A 16,237-nucleotide genomic window follows, 5' to 3' on the forward strand; every position below is an offset into this window, starting at 1 on the left:
TTATAAAGCCACCACAAAATATGCGAAGTTGTCTCTTTCATCAGCAAAACTGTTGACACCACCCCCTCTGCTTTTACTTCCTCCACACCAGTGAGTTTTGCAATGAGGCAGTTCATGCTGATCATACAGGTTTCCTTTCTGCTAGCCGAGAATGTAGCAGGCACTGCTTTCTGGGGCACAGAACATCCCATCACCACTCCCCTACCTGTTTGCAGGAATCTTCCACCTGTTTTCTAGCTTCTTGCAGTTGGAAGCTAAGGGTGTCTACTTGTCCAGCAGCTGCTTCTTGTAGCTGCTTGACATTTTCTAGTTCATGTTGCCTGCAGAAGAGCACAAGGGCAAACCACAAGCAGTTGCTATTTCAGAAAAGTTGTGTCTGGGTTGTATGACACCAGTGACAGGGGCTAGGCATCATAGTAAAGCCATCAAAAAGGGTAACGCCTCAAAAAATCCCATAGGGCTTTGACTTTGACACAGAAAGCAGATATTTTCTATACTAGCCCTGCAAATTGCTTCTGCGATGCTCCTAGACAGAGTCAACACAAGTACTACAGAATTCAACTGCAAGTACTACGGAATACCAAAGCAATGTTAAAAACTTGCAAAAACAGATTTTTGTTTTTAGAAAGAGTAGGATTCAATAGAATTCTGTCCCCCACCTCCAAAATCCCAACGTATTAGCAGTGTTAGCAACCATTACAGATACACAGCTTTAACAAGTCAACTATGCAGTACAGTGCAATGTTTCATTGAAAGACAGCCAGGCAGCACTACACAAGCTTATATGCAGACTTTGACTCCCTCAGACAACTGGGAGGCTAGTCTAGGGGGGAAAAGGAGTCCAGGAAAGCTTGTTGCATTTTAAAGCAACCTTACTGAAAACATAGGAACAAGCCATCCTGAAGCATAAGAAGAATAGCAAATGTGGCAAGTGACCAGCTTGGCTTAGCAGAGAACTCTTCTTAAATTTAAGCACAGAAAAGAAAGCTTATAAGTGGAAACTTGGCTAAACAACTTGGGAGGAGTATAAGAATATTGCTCAGGCATGCAGGGGATGAAGTCAGGAAGGCTAAAGTGCAATTGGAGTTGCAGCTAGCAAGGGACATAAAAGCGTAATAAGAAAGGTTTCTACAAATATATTAACAACAAAAAGGAGGAAGGTCAGGGAAAGTGTGGGTCTCTTACTGAATGGGGAAGGCAACCTAGTGGCAGATAATGAGGAAAAAAGGCAAGGTCAACTCCTAGACTACAGCACCAGGCAACAGTCTGGGGAGAAGGCGAGCAGCCCTCAGCAGTGAAATAACAGGTTAGAGACTATTTAGAAAAACTGGACATGTGTCCAGATGTGTCCAGTCCATAGGGCCAGATGTAAGGCATCTGAGAGTGCTGAGGGAGTTGTCGATGTGATTGCAGAGCAGCTGGCCATAACCTTTCAAAACTTGGAGGTGATCAGGGGAGGTCCCAGACAATTGGAAAAAGGACAAATACAGTGCCCATCTTTAAGAAAGGGAAGGAAGATTCAGGGAACTACAGCTTTACCTCAGTCCCCGGAAAAATCATGGAACAAGTCCTCAAAGAATCCATTTCTAAGCACTTGGAGAAGGCAATTAGGAACAGCCAGCATGGATTCACCAAAAAAGCTTTGATATGAAGTAAATGCCAAATGTATACTAAAGAAAATTTATATAGAGTCAGTTCAGGAGGGCTTTTTTTTTTAAAACAAAATGACCAAAAAGAGACAACACTACATTTATGCAAAACAAAGCCTCTATTAAAAGAAGTAGCCATCCCTCAGCTGAAGCAGCTGGTTTGACAGCACATAGCAATTTCATACGTGCCTGAGCAACCCAATTGCCTTCTATGATGAGGTAACTGGCTCTGTAAATGCAGCAAAAGCAGTGGACATAGTATACCTTGACTTTAGCAAGGCTTTCAATAGCATTTCCCACAGCATTCTTTCAAGCAAGTTGAGAAAGCATGGGTTGGATGAATGGACTGTAAGGTGGATAGAAAGCTGGCTGGATTGTCAGGCTTGATGGGTAGTAATCAATAGATCAATGTCTAGCTAGCAGCCACTATCAAGTGGAGTGTCCCCAGGGTCAGACCTGGGACTGGTTTTGTTCAATATCTTCATTAACAATATGGAAGGTAAGATGGATTTCACCCTCAGCAAATTCACAGATGACATCAAGCTGGGGGCATGTAGTAGATACACTAGAGGGTAGGGCTAGGATTCAGAGCCACCTAAATAGGAGCACTGGGCCAAAAGAAAATCTCATGAGGTTCTACAAGGATGAGTGCAAAGTCCTGTAGTTAGGACAAAAGAATCCCATGCGTCACTACTGCCTGGAGACTGACTGGCTAGACAGCAGGTCTGCAGACAATGGCCTGGGGGTTAGAGTGGACAATAGAATGCATGAGTCAGTAGTGTGCCAATCCACCCAAGAAGGTGAACATACTGGGCAGCATTAGTAGGAGCATTGCAAGCAGACCAAGAAAAGTAATTATTCCACTCTATTCTGCACTGGTGAGCCCACATCTGGAGTACCATGTCCAGTTTTGCCCCCTCCCTTCCCCCCCACGTTGTGGACAAGTTAGAGAGAGTCCAGTGGAGAGCAACAAAAATGGCTCGGGGGCTGGGGCACACAACTACTGAGGAGAGGCTGAGAGAACTCTCCTTATTTACTCTAGGAAAAAGACAGAGGGGATTTAATAGCAGCCTTCAACTATCTGAGAGAGTGGTTCCAAAGAGGATGGAGCTAGACAATTCTCAGTAGTAAGAAGTGAAGGAACAAGGAGCCATGGTCTCAAGTTGCAGTACAGGAGGTTTAGGTAGGATTAAGGGGGGGAAAAAAAAAACAAAACAAAACAAGAAAACAAAAACCACACAAACACACACTAGGAGGGTGGTAAAGTAGGTTACCCAGAGAAATGGTAGAATCTCCAGGTTAAAGCCTGGCTTGTCAAAGCCCTGGCTGGTATGATCGAGTTGGGGCCATTCCTGCTTTGAGCAGGGGGTTAGGCTAGATTACTTCCTGCAATCCCTTCCAACCTTAGGTTTCTATGATTTTATGTGCTAAAAGATGGTGGTGGCACACCAGTCCCTAAAGACTGACCTTTTTGTCCAGCTCTTTTGCAATGCAAAAGTAGTCTAGATGCAGCTACTTTCATCTCCCTCACCATCACAGGTTCAGTGATGGCAGCAATCACCAATGTTTGTGTAGGTTCCACCTCCCCATATTTTACTAAAAAAGTACCCCCAGCTGACACTAGGAGGCAGCAGTAACGTCAGGAGCAGGTGACCAAGATTAGTTCTACTGATACAGCTAGAGTAAATGATGGGAAGTGAGCAGACCAAGATGCCACTGCTGCTTAGTGCCAGCAGACAACCCTGGAGGAGCTGATCTAGGTGGTATAGGCAGAAGCAAATCCAGAGGCAGTACAGCCATATAGTTTCACCTCCCTTTTCAACTGCACTAAATGACAGTAGCCTCTGGGGACTTTTTTTTTTTTAAGTCCCAAAAGTACATAAGAATCTTCCCTTCTCCATGGAGAAAGACACACCCTAATCCAATCTCTATGCAACCTGGCTGGAGCAGGCAAGAATGGCTTTGAAGCTTCTCCCCTCCCCTAGAACAGAATGGAAAGCAGCAGCAGCAGCCACAGATGGGGAAAGAGGGAGAGGAGATGGACATTTGAGTATGAAGGAGGAAGCCATTTTACATGCTTCATGGCCTATGAAAGTCTCCAGAGGCTCCAGCAGTATGGTTTGTCCACACTGGTTGTGGGGGGAGGGAGGCAGGAGGCTTCAGTGAAAGTGGCTACTCTCATACCCCACTTTCCTACACCCTGGATCCATCCCTGGGCATAGCCCATATTTTGACTGGAAAGTGCATGTTGAGGAGCATATTGTAAATATATATAGCACTACCAACTCCTGCCAAAGCCTCTAGTCAAAATCCAGAAGTGGGCACGCCCACATGAAACTGTCGCCATAGCAATGAGCTACAGAGATGTAGCATCAGCAGGCACTGTGACACCACTACTACTGCACTTGTGTGCCACCAGGACTGTGCAGCTACCAGGACCTGCCGGTGGGTGCTGCACAGTCATTTAGTACTTGCTAAAGCAAGTACAAACTATGCAGTCAGAGGCATGTGTAGATACACCCTGTTTAAACTGGAGTTCACTCAAACTCTTTGGTCAGAACTTTGCATAGGTGCCTGGAAGCCCAATGCAATAGTCCCATCTACATACCTTTTAATTCTGTATTTATTCCTCAGAAGCCATGTATATATTGCAAATACATCTAGTTAAGGAAAAGACTCCTATTGTACAGTCCTGCTTCTCCAGAAATAACTTATTCAGGGAGCTCCAGTCTTTCCTAACCATTGAGGAGCCAAGACAAGGTGTCGGTCTCAGCCAATCATAGTTTTATCTGGTATAAGGATCAGTTTCCAATGAGAAAGAATGTTTTCATTTTTCTACTTTGCAGACAAACCAACCGCTTGTTTAGTGGTTGCACCTGTGAAATGCGCAGCTTGTTTCTTTACATTTTATTCTGTGGTCTGGTTTTAAAGAGCTGCCAGAAATTGGTCTCCTTATTGTATAGAGATTCCAACTCAAGTAGAACGCACTAAATAACCAAACTGATCAGAAGTGTGTGCCATTTGTTTTCTGAAAACATTAACATTCATCAAGTATCTTGTTTACATTTGAAAGCCGGGGGGAAATAAGAAAAAGGTACCTTGAAGCCAGTTCCTTCCTTAAATGAAATTGCTCTGTCCTTGTTCTCCTCAAATTTCCTGACATTTTAATAAACTCTTTATCCAGGGATTCTGTGCGTTTTTTCAAGAAATCAATTTTTTGACACCAGAGCTTTCTTCTTTCTTCTAGCTTTTGCTTAAGAACCTATGAATTTAAAAATTGAGTATCATTTGAGATGCAGGAGTTAAACATAAAAAGTTGACTTCCCCTACAAGCTAGGGTTCTGTAAAGACTGTAGTCAACAGACTACCAAACAAGCTGACAAGAAGGATAGAATTCACAGGACATCAAAATTTAATTCTACTCTCAAATTCTAAAAGGAGAGGGGAAAAAAAGATTAGGACAAAGGTAAAACAGCATGTTCAGTAGAGCTAACTAAGTTCATAAAATTGCTTTTCAGAGGAAATGAAAAAGGTTCCTTTTAAAGTCTTCAAACATGAAGATGTGTTTTGAATGAGGATATTTGACCTACTACAAATACACATGCATCCCCATTGCATTTTTTTTTGCCACTGGAATGTGTGCAGGGACGAGAAAAATCCCAAGCTACTAAATTTATTTTGGAAGACAAAAAACACCAATTCAAATTTTAAAAATGCTTATTTTGTTGAAATGTTGCTACAAAACTATTTAATTATAAGTACTTTTCACAATTTTTCATTTGCCCTAAGAACACCAGTTAATACAGGACTTCCAGATATTTCAGAATAAGTAGTCATGCAGTATACTGCAAAACAGATTTATGGATTTTTAATGCAAGTCTTATGTGATAAGATGGGCAGAGTGAGGCTGCATCTTAAATTTTATTTATTTATTTTTTTTTTAAGGTTACAGAAATTGAAGAATTTGAGGTACAATTCATATGAATTTATGCACAATAAAGTACACATTTCACTATGCTATTGTGCCATTGTCTATTTTCTGTGATTTGCGTGGTCAACATAGCAGGGTCTTCTAGCTGGCTGCAATATTTCTCTCAGAACTGTGCGGGGCGCGAGCTGGGCTGTGGCTGTAGCCCCGGTGGGTTCTATCCCCTGGTGTTAAGTTGCAAGAGGGAGAGGTAGACTCGTAATGGTTGCAAGGAAGCTTTATTTGGTTTCTTACTTATGCACCACTGATGTAGATGTGGCTGCGCAGGCAGTTACACTTGGTTCAGTCCCGAACAACAACAAATAAAGTCTCTCACTTGTGCACCACCAGCGTGAATGTGGCTGCACAGACGGATTCCGTCCTGGTTCAGTAAGAGGCGAAGGGAAGAAAACAACAAAACCCTGGATCTGGGTTTGGGTGGGGGGGGAGGGGGAAATAAATCGATAAAAAAAAAAAAAAATTCGAGCATCCGTCCCGTTCTGATGGAACGGATGGGAAGTAAACCGACGGCTCTCGGGTTGGGTGAGGGCGAAAACAATGAACCGCTGGATTTCCCGAGAACCAAAACAAGCCGATTGGCAAACAAACAATTTTTGGGAGACAGAAGCAGCTGTGGGAAGCTGGCCAGGCCTACCCACTTAGCAATGGAAGCTCTGGCTTCTGCTCCCGCTAGCTGACCAAGAGCGATGGATTCTCTGGCCTCCGCGTGGTATCTTTCTGGCGTCCACTCTGGGTAGAAGCTCCACCCCAGTCTTTATAGGCCAGATGACAAGCCCAACCTCAAACCCTGATTGGAGGAACTTTCCCACCAAAATGTTCATGGGCTTTTCCTCGGGGGACGGGGTTTTCCCAGCACATGGCCAGGGGCCACAAAGCAAGCCGAATAGGGACTTTCCCGGATCGTGAGGAGAGTGCTGACAGTACCTGTTGCTGGGCAAAGCTGGCAGAGCCCAGCCGGAGCGTGACAAGAACAAGCTCCTGGTGAGAATGTACTGCAGAGTAACAATTGGCAGAATGCCAGGCCTGGCAATACCTGAACATATTTTAAAGCCATTGTCTGCTCTGCAGTTCCACTTATGTTAAAAGTTTGTGGCTGATGAATGATGCCAGTTTACATAGGCAAACAGCTGAAGTTGTGCATGTTGCTTTGAGATTACCCCAAATTCCCTTTTCACTAGTAATTAATTTTAGCGTGCTCCTACGCTTGCATACACATGTAGTTCCTAATTCCAATAACATGCAACACTGGTGTTCTACCTAGTTGCCCACAACCATACTTCCACATGCAAGTGTTCAAGCCATAGAGTTGCTAGTTTTATACTCTTTGAGCATCCAGCTCACATTTGAACTCTGGGAAGAGATTGGTGTCTCTGGATCTTCCAAAAATGCTGAGCTACAGTGCCCCAGCTTAGACTGAGAAAGTTGCATCTTCTTCCCAACCATGCCTGCAGTGCTGAGTAGAACTGCTGTAGGTTGGCCATACCTGCCCTACTATATGCTACCAACAGAAAGCAAGAAAGACCAGGGTACTCACTCTACTAGCTTGTATCTATACATGCAATGGAAGTCATTACCATTTAATATTATATTGCTGCTATCTCTTACACCTTGTTAATACTAAAAAAAAAAAAATGTTACCTATTGTACAAGGTTTTACCAATGATTTATTAATGTTATACAGCAGGAACTACAGCTTTAGTACACCTATACCATTGTCAACAGCAAGCAATTTTCCTAGTATAAGCTAGGCACAAACTGCAAGGCCTACGTTAAACTACAGTGGCAGAGTCAGCAGGAGGTACGCCACTCACTGATGAGTTAGGAAGTAGTTTACAGGCAAGAAGTTTCACCACAGTAGGACAAAGATTTAAAACAGTGTTTGGAGAAAGTGTTAAAGGAAGTGACATCTAGGTCCTTATATAGTGAGGGACAAAATAGGCGCAAGTCAAAAAGAACATGCACACCAAAGCTACCCAGGTTTTACATTGGAAAACCCCCATAACATTATCAATTCTGTCCTTAAGACATCACTGAGAACTCAAAATACCCACCCTAAGATTTCTTGCCCATTTCAAGGAAACCATGGCTTTAAAAACACAAAGGTCCTCCCCCCACTAAAACCAAGGTCACTTACCACAAGCTCTCTCCCCCAAGTTTCCCTCATGTTCACCTCAGGATCCGGTACCCACTGAAAAGAGGTCACCACAAGTTCCTCAGTTTCAGAGGCTTCCTCCTGCTGCAAGAACAGTTTCAAAAGGCTTTTGGCTAAAAGATTCAATACATCTCTTTCTATTCACTTAAGCTAAAGCACATACCAGTTTTTGGATAGTAGCCTTAAATTCTTCTCTCATTATCTCAGGCCCTTGCAGTAACAATAGTACCTCTCGGTCCAGCGATTCATCCAAAGGTGTCCATTCAAACCTGGTGATCTTTAATCAAAAAAAGCCCACTAAGTTTATTCTGATCTCTTTTGAAGAATGCAGACCCCATAACCAGTAGCATTTAGAACTTACAAAAGCATCCCTAGGTTGTGTTCCCCATCATGTCAGAGCAACTGGGAATTTGAATTTTAAAGTGCATCATGCCATGGGGTAAACCAAGCTGTTGAATGCTCCGACTGTGGCAGATTTCTGTGTCCTACCCTGATATCAAATAGCAATAGTGGATAAGCTGTTACTGGTCTTGACCCAGAGAAAGCAACATGAAGTCAGAATGAAGAGAAGCCCTTTATTTTGCAGTGCTTTGAGTAGGACTTCATTACTGGCTACAGTACTTAAGATTTTTCCTTGCATCAGGAAATTCTCTAGCAACTTATTAGAACGAGGTACGTATGCAAACTTCTGCAGAGGAAATCCTTGCATTCTCCCCATTAGATTTTTAAAAAGCTACCCAGGCAATTATTTTTCATGGCTTCAGTGTCTTTTCCATAGAAAAGACAACAATATCTCCTCAACTAGTAACGAATTCTCTCTCTGCAGCAGATCGGTCCAGACTTTAATTGCATACCTCTGGAGACTGAGCAAGTTCTAACTCAGAGTGCAAGGAATCTGCCCCTTCAAGAAGGTTCCTGTTATATTTGCAAATTAGTTGGAAGTGTATGCCATTTCTAAAAGAAAAAAAGGAGCAAAATTTTGTATTAATAAGGAGCTAGACAACCTATTTTTTAATGAAAAACCCTCCTAAAACTTCTACAAGATACTCACGAAATCAGCTCTTGTTGCATTTGTTGCATGCTATACACCAGTTTATTTTTTTCTGCCCGTAAAGTCTAGAATTACATTTTTTTAAAAAGAACACGTTAGTTGCTATACATATAACAACAACATAAAAAAAAAAGTTGTTCTTTCACCCTTGCACAAGGAAGATCTGTTATCATACCTCTATTATTGAAGTGTATTCCACAATGGCAGATTTAAGATCTTTGATATCCAAATCTTTCTGCAAAGGATTGAGGTTGGAAGAGGTAGAGTTGGTGGCACAGAACCCAATGATTAACAAGTTAAACAAGCCGCAGGCACCCAGCTCGGGGTGGGGAGCACTGGGCCCCTGCGCAGCTCAGGCAGGGCGGGGGGGAGGAAAAAAAAATTAAAATTAAAAATCAGGCTTGTCACTTTTCTTGGGTGGAGCCTGCTTTCCCAGGCTGCTGCCAGGCTGCCTACAGGGCTTCCCGCAGAGCCCCCGAGCTGCATGGAACCCAGTGCTTCACTCTAGTGTCAGCAAACGATCTCCTCAAAGGAATTTTAGTTGCTGCTCCCCAAGTCATTTTAAGGCACACTATGCCACCAAATGTCCTACAGCAGCTGGAATTAATGTGCAATACACTGCTGAGGCATGCAAACACCGACACCATTAAAGAGGTGCAAAAGCATTTATTTAAAAAGGTACTGTGCGCACATGCCTCTTGTCTACACACAGCCCAAGTTAGATTAATCTAAGCGTAAAGTGGGAAGATTACATTAGGTTGGGTGGCCATTTTTAATGCTATCTAAATTTTCCCGAATGCCCGTATCTAGCGTAGCTGGTCATATCCAGAGAGTAAGTGTAAGTGTATGCCCTTGACAGAATTCTGGTGCTCAAAATCTTTATTAGCTGAGCCAGGGGGAAAAAAACAAAACAAAACAAAAAACCACACACCCTCAAAGCTCTCTTTTCAGTGGAATCCTTATCAAGATGGGAAAGCATATTCACTTGAACTAAAAATCAAAAGACAGATCCCCAAAGGCTTATATAGTTATTTGGCTTTCCTTGTACCTCATTTACAAATAGAGCTATAAACTAGAGCACAGACTGCTTGAAAGATAGCCCCAAAAAAGCAGAAGAAATTATGTTCTATTCTGGGCAAAGGACCAATTTGCCAGGTTTCAAACAATAAGGAACAGTCCACAAAAGTTACTGTTAATTAAACAGAAATCTCCCTCCCCCTTGCCAGAAGAACATAAATGTTATCCTCATCCATGCTTTCCATCTGCTCCAGAGAACGGCTTCTGAAATTTTGCCACCTTTCCTGGAGTCTGTAGTTTTTGTTGCACAGGGACAGTATCTACTTATCCAGAGCCAGATCTCTACCCCTAAATTTTGGACAGCAGTGTCCAGTTCCATTCACAGAGAACATTTGTGGGGTAAGGTAATATTGCATAAAAATATTAACATCAAGAGTGTTACCAGAAGACTTGTTTCATTGGCTTTTCCCCATAAATTGAACACCACATTTAAAAAGTTTCAATCTCTAATGTCTCAAAAGCAACCAACCTGGAGTAGACTTGCATCTTTATTCACTGCAGTAGTCTCATAAACATGTATTTGCATCTAAAGGGAAGGAAACATTTAAGTAGCCTCATGGGCCAGCAGAATTAAGTGCACTATGACAGTCTGGTTCTGTTTAGCTCTATTTCTTGTTTGGAAATATCAGTTACAAGCTTCAGAGATGAGCACCATTAAATTTAATTTTTCCTAGTGTGCCACAAGGACACAAGTATCCTTGTAGGTCTTCCTGGACTATTATCAGTCCTTCAGTCTAAGAAGGCCATGTGGCAAAAGCCATGGGTTTTCAATGTTGATTTCTGGTCCTTAGTTGCAATAAGCATTAGAAATTAAATGACTCACATTTCTAGGGTCAGAAGGGACCTTGTAGGTGAAGTCTGACCCCTACTCTGGGCAGGAAAGAGCACGGGGGTTAAATAACCCCAGCTAGGTGCCTGTCTAGTCTTTCCTTTAATGCCTCTAAAGGTAGGGGAAAGCACCACCTCCCTTGGAAGCCCATTCCATATTTTGGCAACCCTTACCATAAAGAATGTCTTCCTCATGTCCAATCTAAAATCTACTCTCCTTTACTTTGCAGCAGTTATTTCTAGTAACCCCTAGGGGCTCCCTGCCAAACAGAGTATCAGGGAGCCCCTATTCCCTGCTGACCACACCCCCATGATGAGTTTGTAGATAGCCACAAGATCACCTCTCAGCCTTCTCTTGCAGGGGCTAAAGAGATTCAGGTCCCTCAGCCTGTGTTCATAGGATCTTACCTGCAGGCCCTCAACCATGCAAGTAGCCCTCCTCTGAACCCTCTTAAGATTATCCACATCCCTCTTGAAGTGCGGCACCCAAAACTGGACACAGTACTCCAGCTGCAGCCTGACCAGTGCCACAGAGGGGAAGCATTACCTCCCTAGACCTACTTGTGATGCACCTACTGATGAAAGAAAGTGTGGTTAGCCTTACTTATTACTTCATCACATGGGCGACTCATGTTCATTTTTGCATCAACCAAGACTCCGAGATCCCTTTCCACTGCTGTAGTACTCAGAATGGTACTTCCCAATCTGTAAGTGTATTGGAGATTCTCTCTACCCAGGTGCAGCACCTTGAACTTATCTTTGTTAAATTGCATCCTATTCTGATCCGCTCACTTCCCCAATCTATCCAAATCTGCCTGGCTTTAATACCTGCCCTCCAGTGTGTTTACTGTACCCCATGCTCATTCTCTTCTCACAAATATTTGCCTGGATGTGCAGTTCAAATAAGCTTTGGAAGGACGTGCCATTCCCACAGACTTATTGGTGGCCATGATTGAACATTTAGAAAAAAGTAATGCAAGGATGTTAAGAGTCTGGGGTGGGAGGAAGAGAAGCCACTGCTGTTTATACTAGTTAGAACAGTCGACAGAAGCATCTACACTTGTGACTCATCAGATCTGTACTATAGACAGACAGGCTGGGGGAGGGGGGGGAGTGGGAAATAAAAACTGTATAGCTTCCGGACAGTCAGCTATTAGACCAGAGGAAACTGACTTTTTTTGAAGCCTGTTTGAGCAACAGTCATGAAGGTAAAAGTAAGGATACACTTACTTGGAGCTCAGATACATTCTTGGCCAACTCCAGAATCTTTTTCTGAAGGCCATCAGCATCCAAAGCATTCTTAGTATTCTAATAAAAAAAGCAGACTGTTATAACAACTAGTTTAGGAGAGTTACTGTATCAGTGTGGAGGAGCTGAACAAGAACACAAGGAATAAGATCTCCTCCTCTAAAGCCATAGCTTTTTGATTCACTCCTCTAAATAATTCCATATACATGCAAACCCTGCCTTCCTCCCTCCACCCCCAAATATACTTACATCTTTTAAAAAAGGCAGCTACTATGTACCCTACAATAGGGGAGAATTTACTTTTAGTGTTGCTATTTTATGTCTCTATACCCTTAGAGACCTTTCATTAGTAAAGGAAGCACACCATGAACTTGCCCCATTCAGTGCTCTTAGGATTTTAGTACCTCTCCTCTTTGTCCTCTGGTCCCTCCCCACTCAGCAGCTCCCAAAACTGAAATGGTACAATCCAGAGAAGTTTCTAGGCTCTGAAACATTAGAGGAAAGCCTTCAACCCACAACATGAAAGCTATTCTTAGGAGGTGTGAGAATGACTCATATCTAGAAGAACTGTGACATTCCTGTTGACCATCTGGAGAAATGCACAAGACAATTCACTAAGACACAGATTCTGAATCAGGGTATTGTGGTACCCTAGGGTGCCTTAGTATATGGTTAGCACTATTTAGGCAAAGCTACACATGCATTTGATCTGGGATCAGTTTACTCACAAGTAAACTACTTACAAGTAAAACACCCAGACAGGCATCTACACATGCAGGGAAGCAGGAGCAGATTTGCTGCTAATGGCAGCAATCTGCTTCCACTTCCTAGGGTGCTGCTTCTGCCACCACTAGGAGGGGCTCTGGGTACTAGGTCAGGGAGGACCAGAGGCTGGGACATTACACCGTGCCCCCAGGGGCTGCCTGCTGCCAGGGTGGGACAATGTTTGGACAGCCCCATGCTCTGATCTGCTGGTGGGGCAGGTAGCAGTGAGCTAGCTTCTAGCTGCCCCACCAGCAGATTGGGGCATATAGCTAGGACCTGTCTTTGACCAGAACAGTTCCCATTCCCCATCCCACACACAAGGCAGAGGCTGAGGAGCCCGATTCCCACTCAGCTCCATAAGGGCACAGCTGGGTGGGGAACAAGCTCCCCAGCCTGTTTCCTGCCCAGTTCTGTGCTTACAGAGCTAAGCAGGGAACAGGCTCCCCAGTTCCTGGCAGCAGGGAGCTCACAGTGCTGGCTCCACTGTCACCAAGGTCTCCCAGCTCTCGCCCCTTGACTGTGGAGCTGGTGTTGGGAGATGGGGAGCAGTGGCTGGCAGACCCTTAACTGCAATTTTGGAACCGAGGGGCTTGGAGCTGGTTGCTGCTGGAGCAGGGGGACAGTCCTTGCCTGGGCTCCACTGGCAGAGCCCCTCCCAGGAGTAGACAGCTCCTAGGGGCAGGGAGCAAATCTCCTGCCCTCTGGTGGACAGCTGACTGGGAACAGATTTGCTCCTGGCTATACAAGTGCTACTGAACTGTTATTAATTGAAAGTAAATTTGCTATTTGTATTTTCAGGTAGCAAGTTTAGTTGCTATTAGCAAGGTTTACTACATAGAATGTATGTGCACATGTAGATGCACATGCTTACTGCACAGTAAACTACACTACTGTGCAGTTAAGGATCTTGTGTAGACATGCCCTTTGATGTGTAAACAAATTCACAAAACAAACCCAGACATTGCAAATAGAAAGCTATAGTTTTAAAGACTTTCATCTATGAGTTCTTCGCAACAGGAGAATTGTTCTAGTATTTTTCCAGGGTCAAAAAACAAGAGCTAGTATTTTTCCAGGGGGTGCCTCAAGTCTAACAAGTGCTATCCTGAGCCTAAAAAGGTTAAGAACCACTGAACAAGTGTCAAAGCTACAAAAAAAACAGGTTTCCCATTTCCACACAACTTTATTTCCGTTTGTGCGCTATTTCTTATGGACCGTCATTCCCAAAGTATTTTAACTCATTTTCTCCACCCCTCTCCTTTCATCAACAAAACCATTATTTATTTATTTTTTTTTCTTTCATACACATTGTACCTCTTCTTGAAGATCAGAAATCTTGAGTATGAGAGACTGATTCTCTTTTTCCTGGTTAAGTCAAGAAAAACAAAAAAAGGTCAGTCTGTCCTATTTTAGTGGGAGACTTCCTTAAAACATTTGAACTATTACTAGGGTACCATAGCTACTTTTACAAATTAATGCTCTGCCTTGATGAACTTGTAAGCTTTTTCTCAAAAAAAGTCAAGGAGCCAAAAAAGATAGGCCCATAACTGTATATTAAATATTATATGAACTGTTGTAATAGAGCCTTGGGGATTTAAAAATCAGAGAAAACCAGGATCTCCAGGATAGAGAAAGTTCAACCCTAAATATCTCTCTCTTTTTTTTTTTTAAACCATCTTGGCTTCACTGAAAATTTTCCAGTTTACATCAGCACAAACAAAAGAAGAGCATTTTATATAAAAGTTACATATGGAATTTGGAGCTTTTATGTTCTACTCCTAGTATACAGCACTAGGTCTTAAGTCACAAAACCAACCCCTTTGAGCAACTTTTTAATTCAGATGGTCTAATGAGCAACAAGGCTCCAAAAATAGGAAGGAAAAAAAACCTTAAACTTCAAGCATTGTACTCCAGATTCGGAGGTAGCAGAGAGGCAGTTAGTACAAGATAGGTTTCCTCTCAAAAGCCACATGACCTAGTGGCAATAAGAAGAGAACATGATTTTATATGTTAGACAGTTCACCCCAGGCATTACAGCATGCTACTTTTACAGAATTCTAAGAGCACCTACAAGCTGCTTATTCTGGCTCAGAAGTTTGTGTCTTTTCTCTTCCAAGGAGTTCAGGTTACTTTTCATTTCTTCCAGTTCCTCCTTCAGTGAATTTGTTCTCATAACAGTCTGCTGGGCACTATAAGAAATAATCTAGCATAAGAGAGAGTAGAACAGCCACTGTATTGCCTTATATTCTTGCTTATCCACTTAAAGACATCTGCTAAATACGTATCAGTTGGGATTAAACCTGGACTTTTTGGCTAGTGCACCATCCTAGATTTTTTCCAGTCTTCACCAAGGCCAACCACCATTACCATATTTACTGAAATAGAAGGTGAGGTCCCTCCTCATTCAGCATGGGGGGGCCTCTAGTATTAGAATCCAGTATGGGTCAGGCAAGCAGCTGCTGCAGCTCTGGCAGGACCAGGGTAGCAGGCAGTGTGCACAGGAGAGAGTGTGGAGAAGGTGGAACATGAAGGAAAAAGGTAGCAGGGAGATTGCAGGGAAAAGGACATGGCAATGCAGCGCAGGAGGCAGCATGGGGGCAAGAGCAAGGAGTGGGGAGGCAGGTGGGACAGGAAGCACAGCGAGGGGAGCACAGTACATGGGGAAATGCAGGTGAAGGGATGCACAAAGCAAGGGAAGTTTAGAGAAAGGGACATGTGGAACAATGGAAAGAGGAACAGAGTGAGGGGAGTGCAGGGCAGGGGCATAGGGAAGGAAGGGGCACAGAGCATCAGGCAAGCTTCAGAGGCTCTAGCCTCAACTCTAGCCGGGGCTGGAAGCTGAAGCTGGAGCTGCTGTGACTGCCTGGCACTCCATGGCCCCAGCAGAAACCAAGCAAGAGCAGCTGCAAAGGTAAGGGGGTAGGGGACAGGTACAAGAAAGGGCATGGAACAGGTTGCCTGCCCCCTAGCTACTTCTTTCCTTGTGGTAGTGGTGGGAGGGACAAGTTTAAAATGATCCTCTAATAACTAGATTCTAGACCTGGAAAATGAATATTCCACACTTATAATCTAATAATTGGGGGGTAGTCTTAAATTCAAATAAATGTGGTATTTCCAGTTAGCCAAGGAAAAAGGATTCATTCATTTAGCCACACTTACTTCAGTTAGTTCATTGTAACTAGTACCAAATTTCAAGTTAGCATGCATAGACAATACTTTCCTAGTGACCACAGCAGCTATCAAAGTCTTGCTTTTGCCTAAGGACATAGGCCATCACATGTTCTACATTCAGGATGCACAAATATAATCTCACTAGCTCCTCTTCTCCTTCAAAGGAAGGCCACTCATATGGTTGGGGGCCTCCATGGTCAGCCCTATGAGGAGAGGCTGAGGGACCTGAATCTCTTCAGTCTCCACAAGAGGAGACTGAGGGGGGCATCTTGTGGCTGCCTACAACCTTATCAGGGGCCAGCAGCAGGGAC

General features: G+C 43.4%; 1 protein-coding gene across 2 annotated transcripts in view; it reads right to left on the reverse strand.

Moving 5' to 3' along the window:
* LRMP (lymphoid restricted membrane protein) overlaps positions 1 to 16,237 on the reverse strand; it is a 58,779-nt gene that overhangs the window by 30,765 nt on the left and 11,777 nt on the right. For both annotated transcript variants that reach the window (XM_019544398.1, XM_019544399.1), the window contains 11 exons: positions 14,827 to 14,944; positions 14,070 to 14,120; positions 11,976 to 12,053; positions 10,387 to 10,443; positions 9,016 to 9,075; positions 8,841 to 8,905; positions 8,644 to 8,743; positions 7,953 to 8,066; positions 7,772 to 7,873; positions 4,748 to 4,911; positions 206 to 320 (listed from right to left, as the gene is read on the reverse strand). In XM_019544398.1, coding sequence (XP_019399943.1) covers positions 206 to 320; positions 4,748 to 4,911; positions 7,772 to 7,873; positions 7,953 to 8,066; positions 8,644 to 8,743; positions 8,841 to 8,905; positions 9,016 to 9,075; positions 10,387 to 10,443; positions 11,976 to 12,053; positions 14,070 to 14,120; positions 14,827 to 14,944 — 1,024 coding nt within the window. The remainder of the gene's footprint in view (positions 1 to 205; positions 321 to 4,747; positions 4,912 to 7,771; positions 7,874 to 7,952; positions 8,067 to 8,643; positions 8,744 to 8,840; positions 8,906 to 9,015; positions 9,076 to 10,386; positions 10,444 to 11,975; positions 12,054 to 14,069; positions 14,121 to 14,826; positions 14,945 to 16,237) is intronic.

The sequence above is a fragment of the Crocodylus porosus genome, unplaced genomic scaffold, assembly GCF_001723895.1.
Source record: "Crocodylus porosus isolate Cpor-Errol unplaced genomic scaffold, CroPor_comp1, whole genome shotgun sequence".
Taxonomy (NCBI): Eukaryota; Metazoa; Chordata; order Crocodylia; family Crocodylidae; genus Crocodylus; species Crocodylus porosus.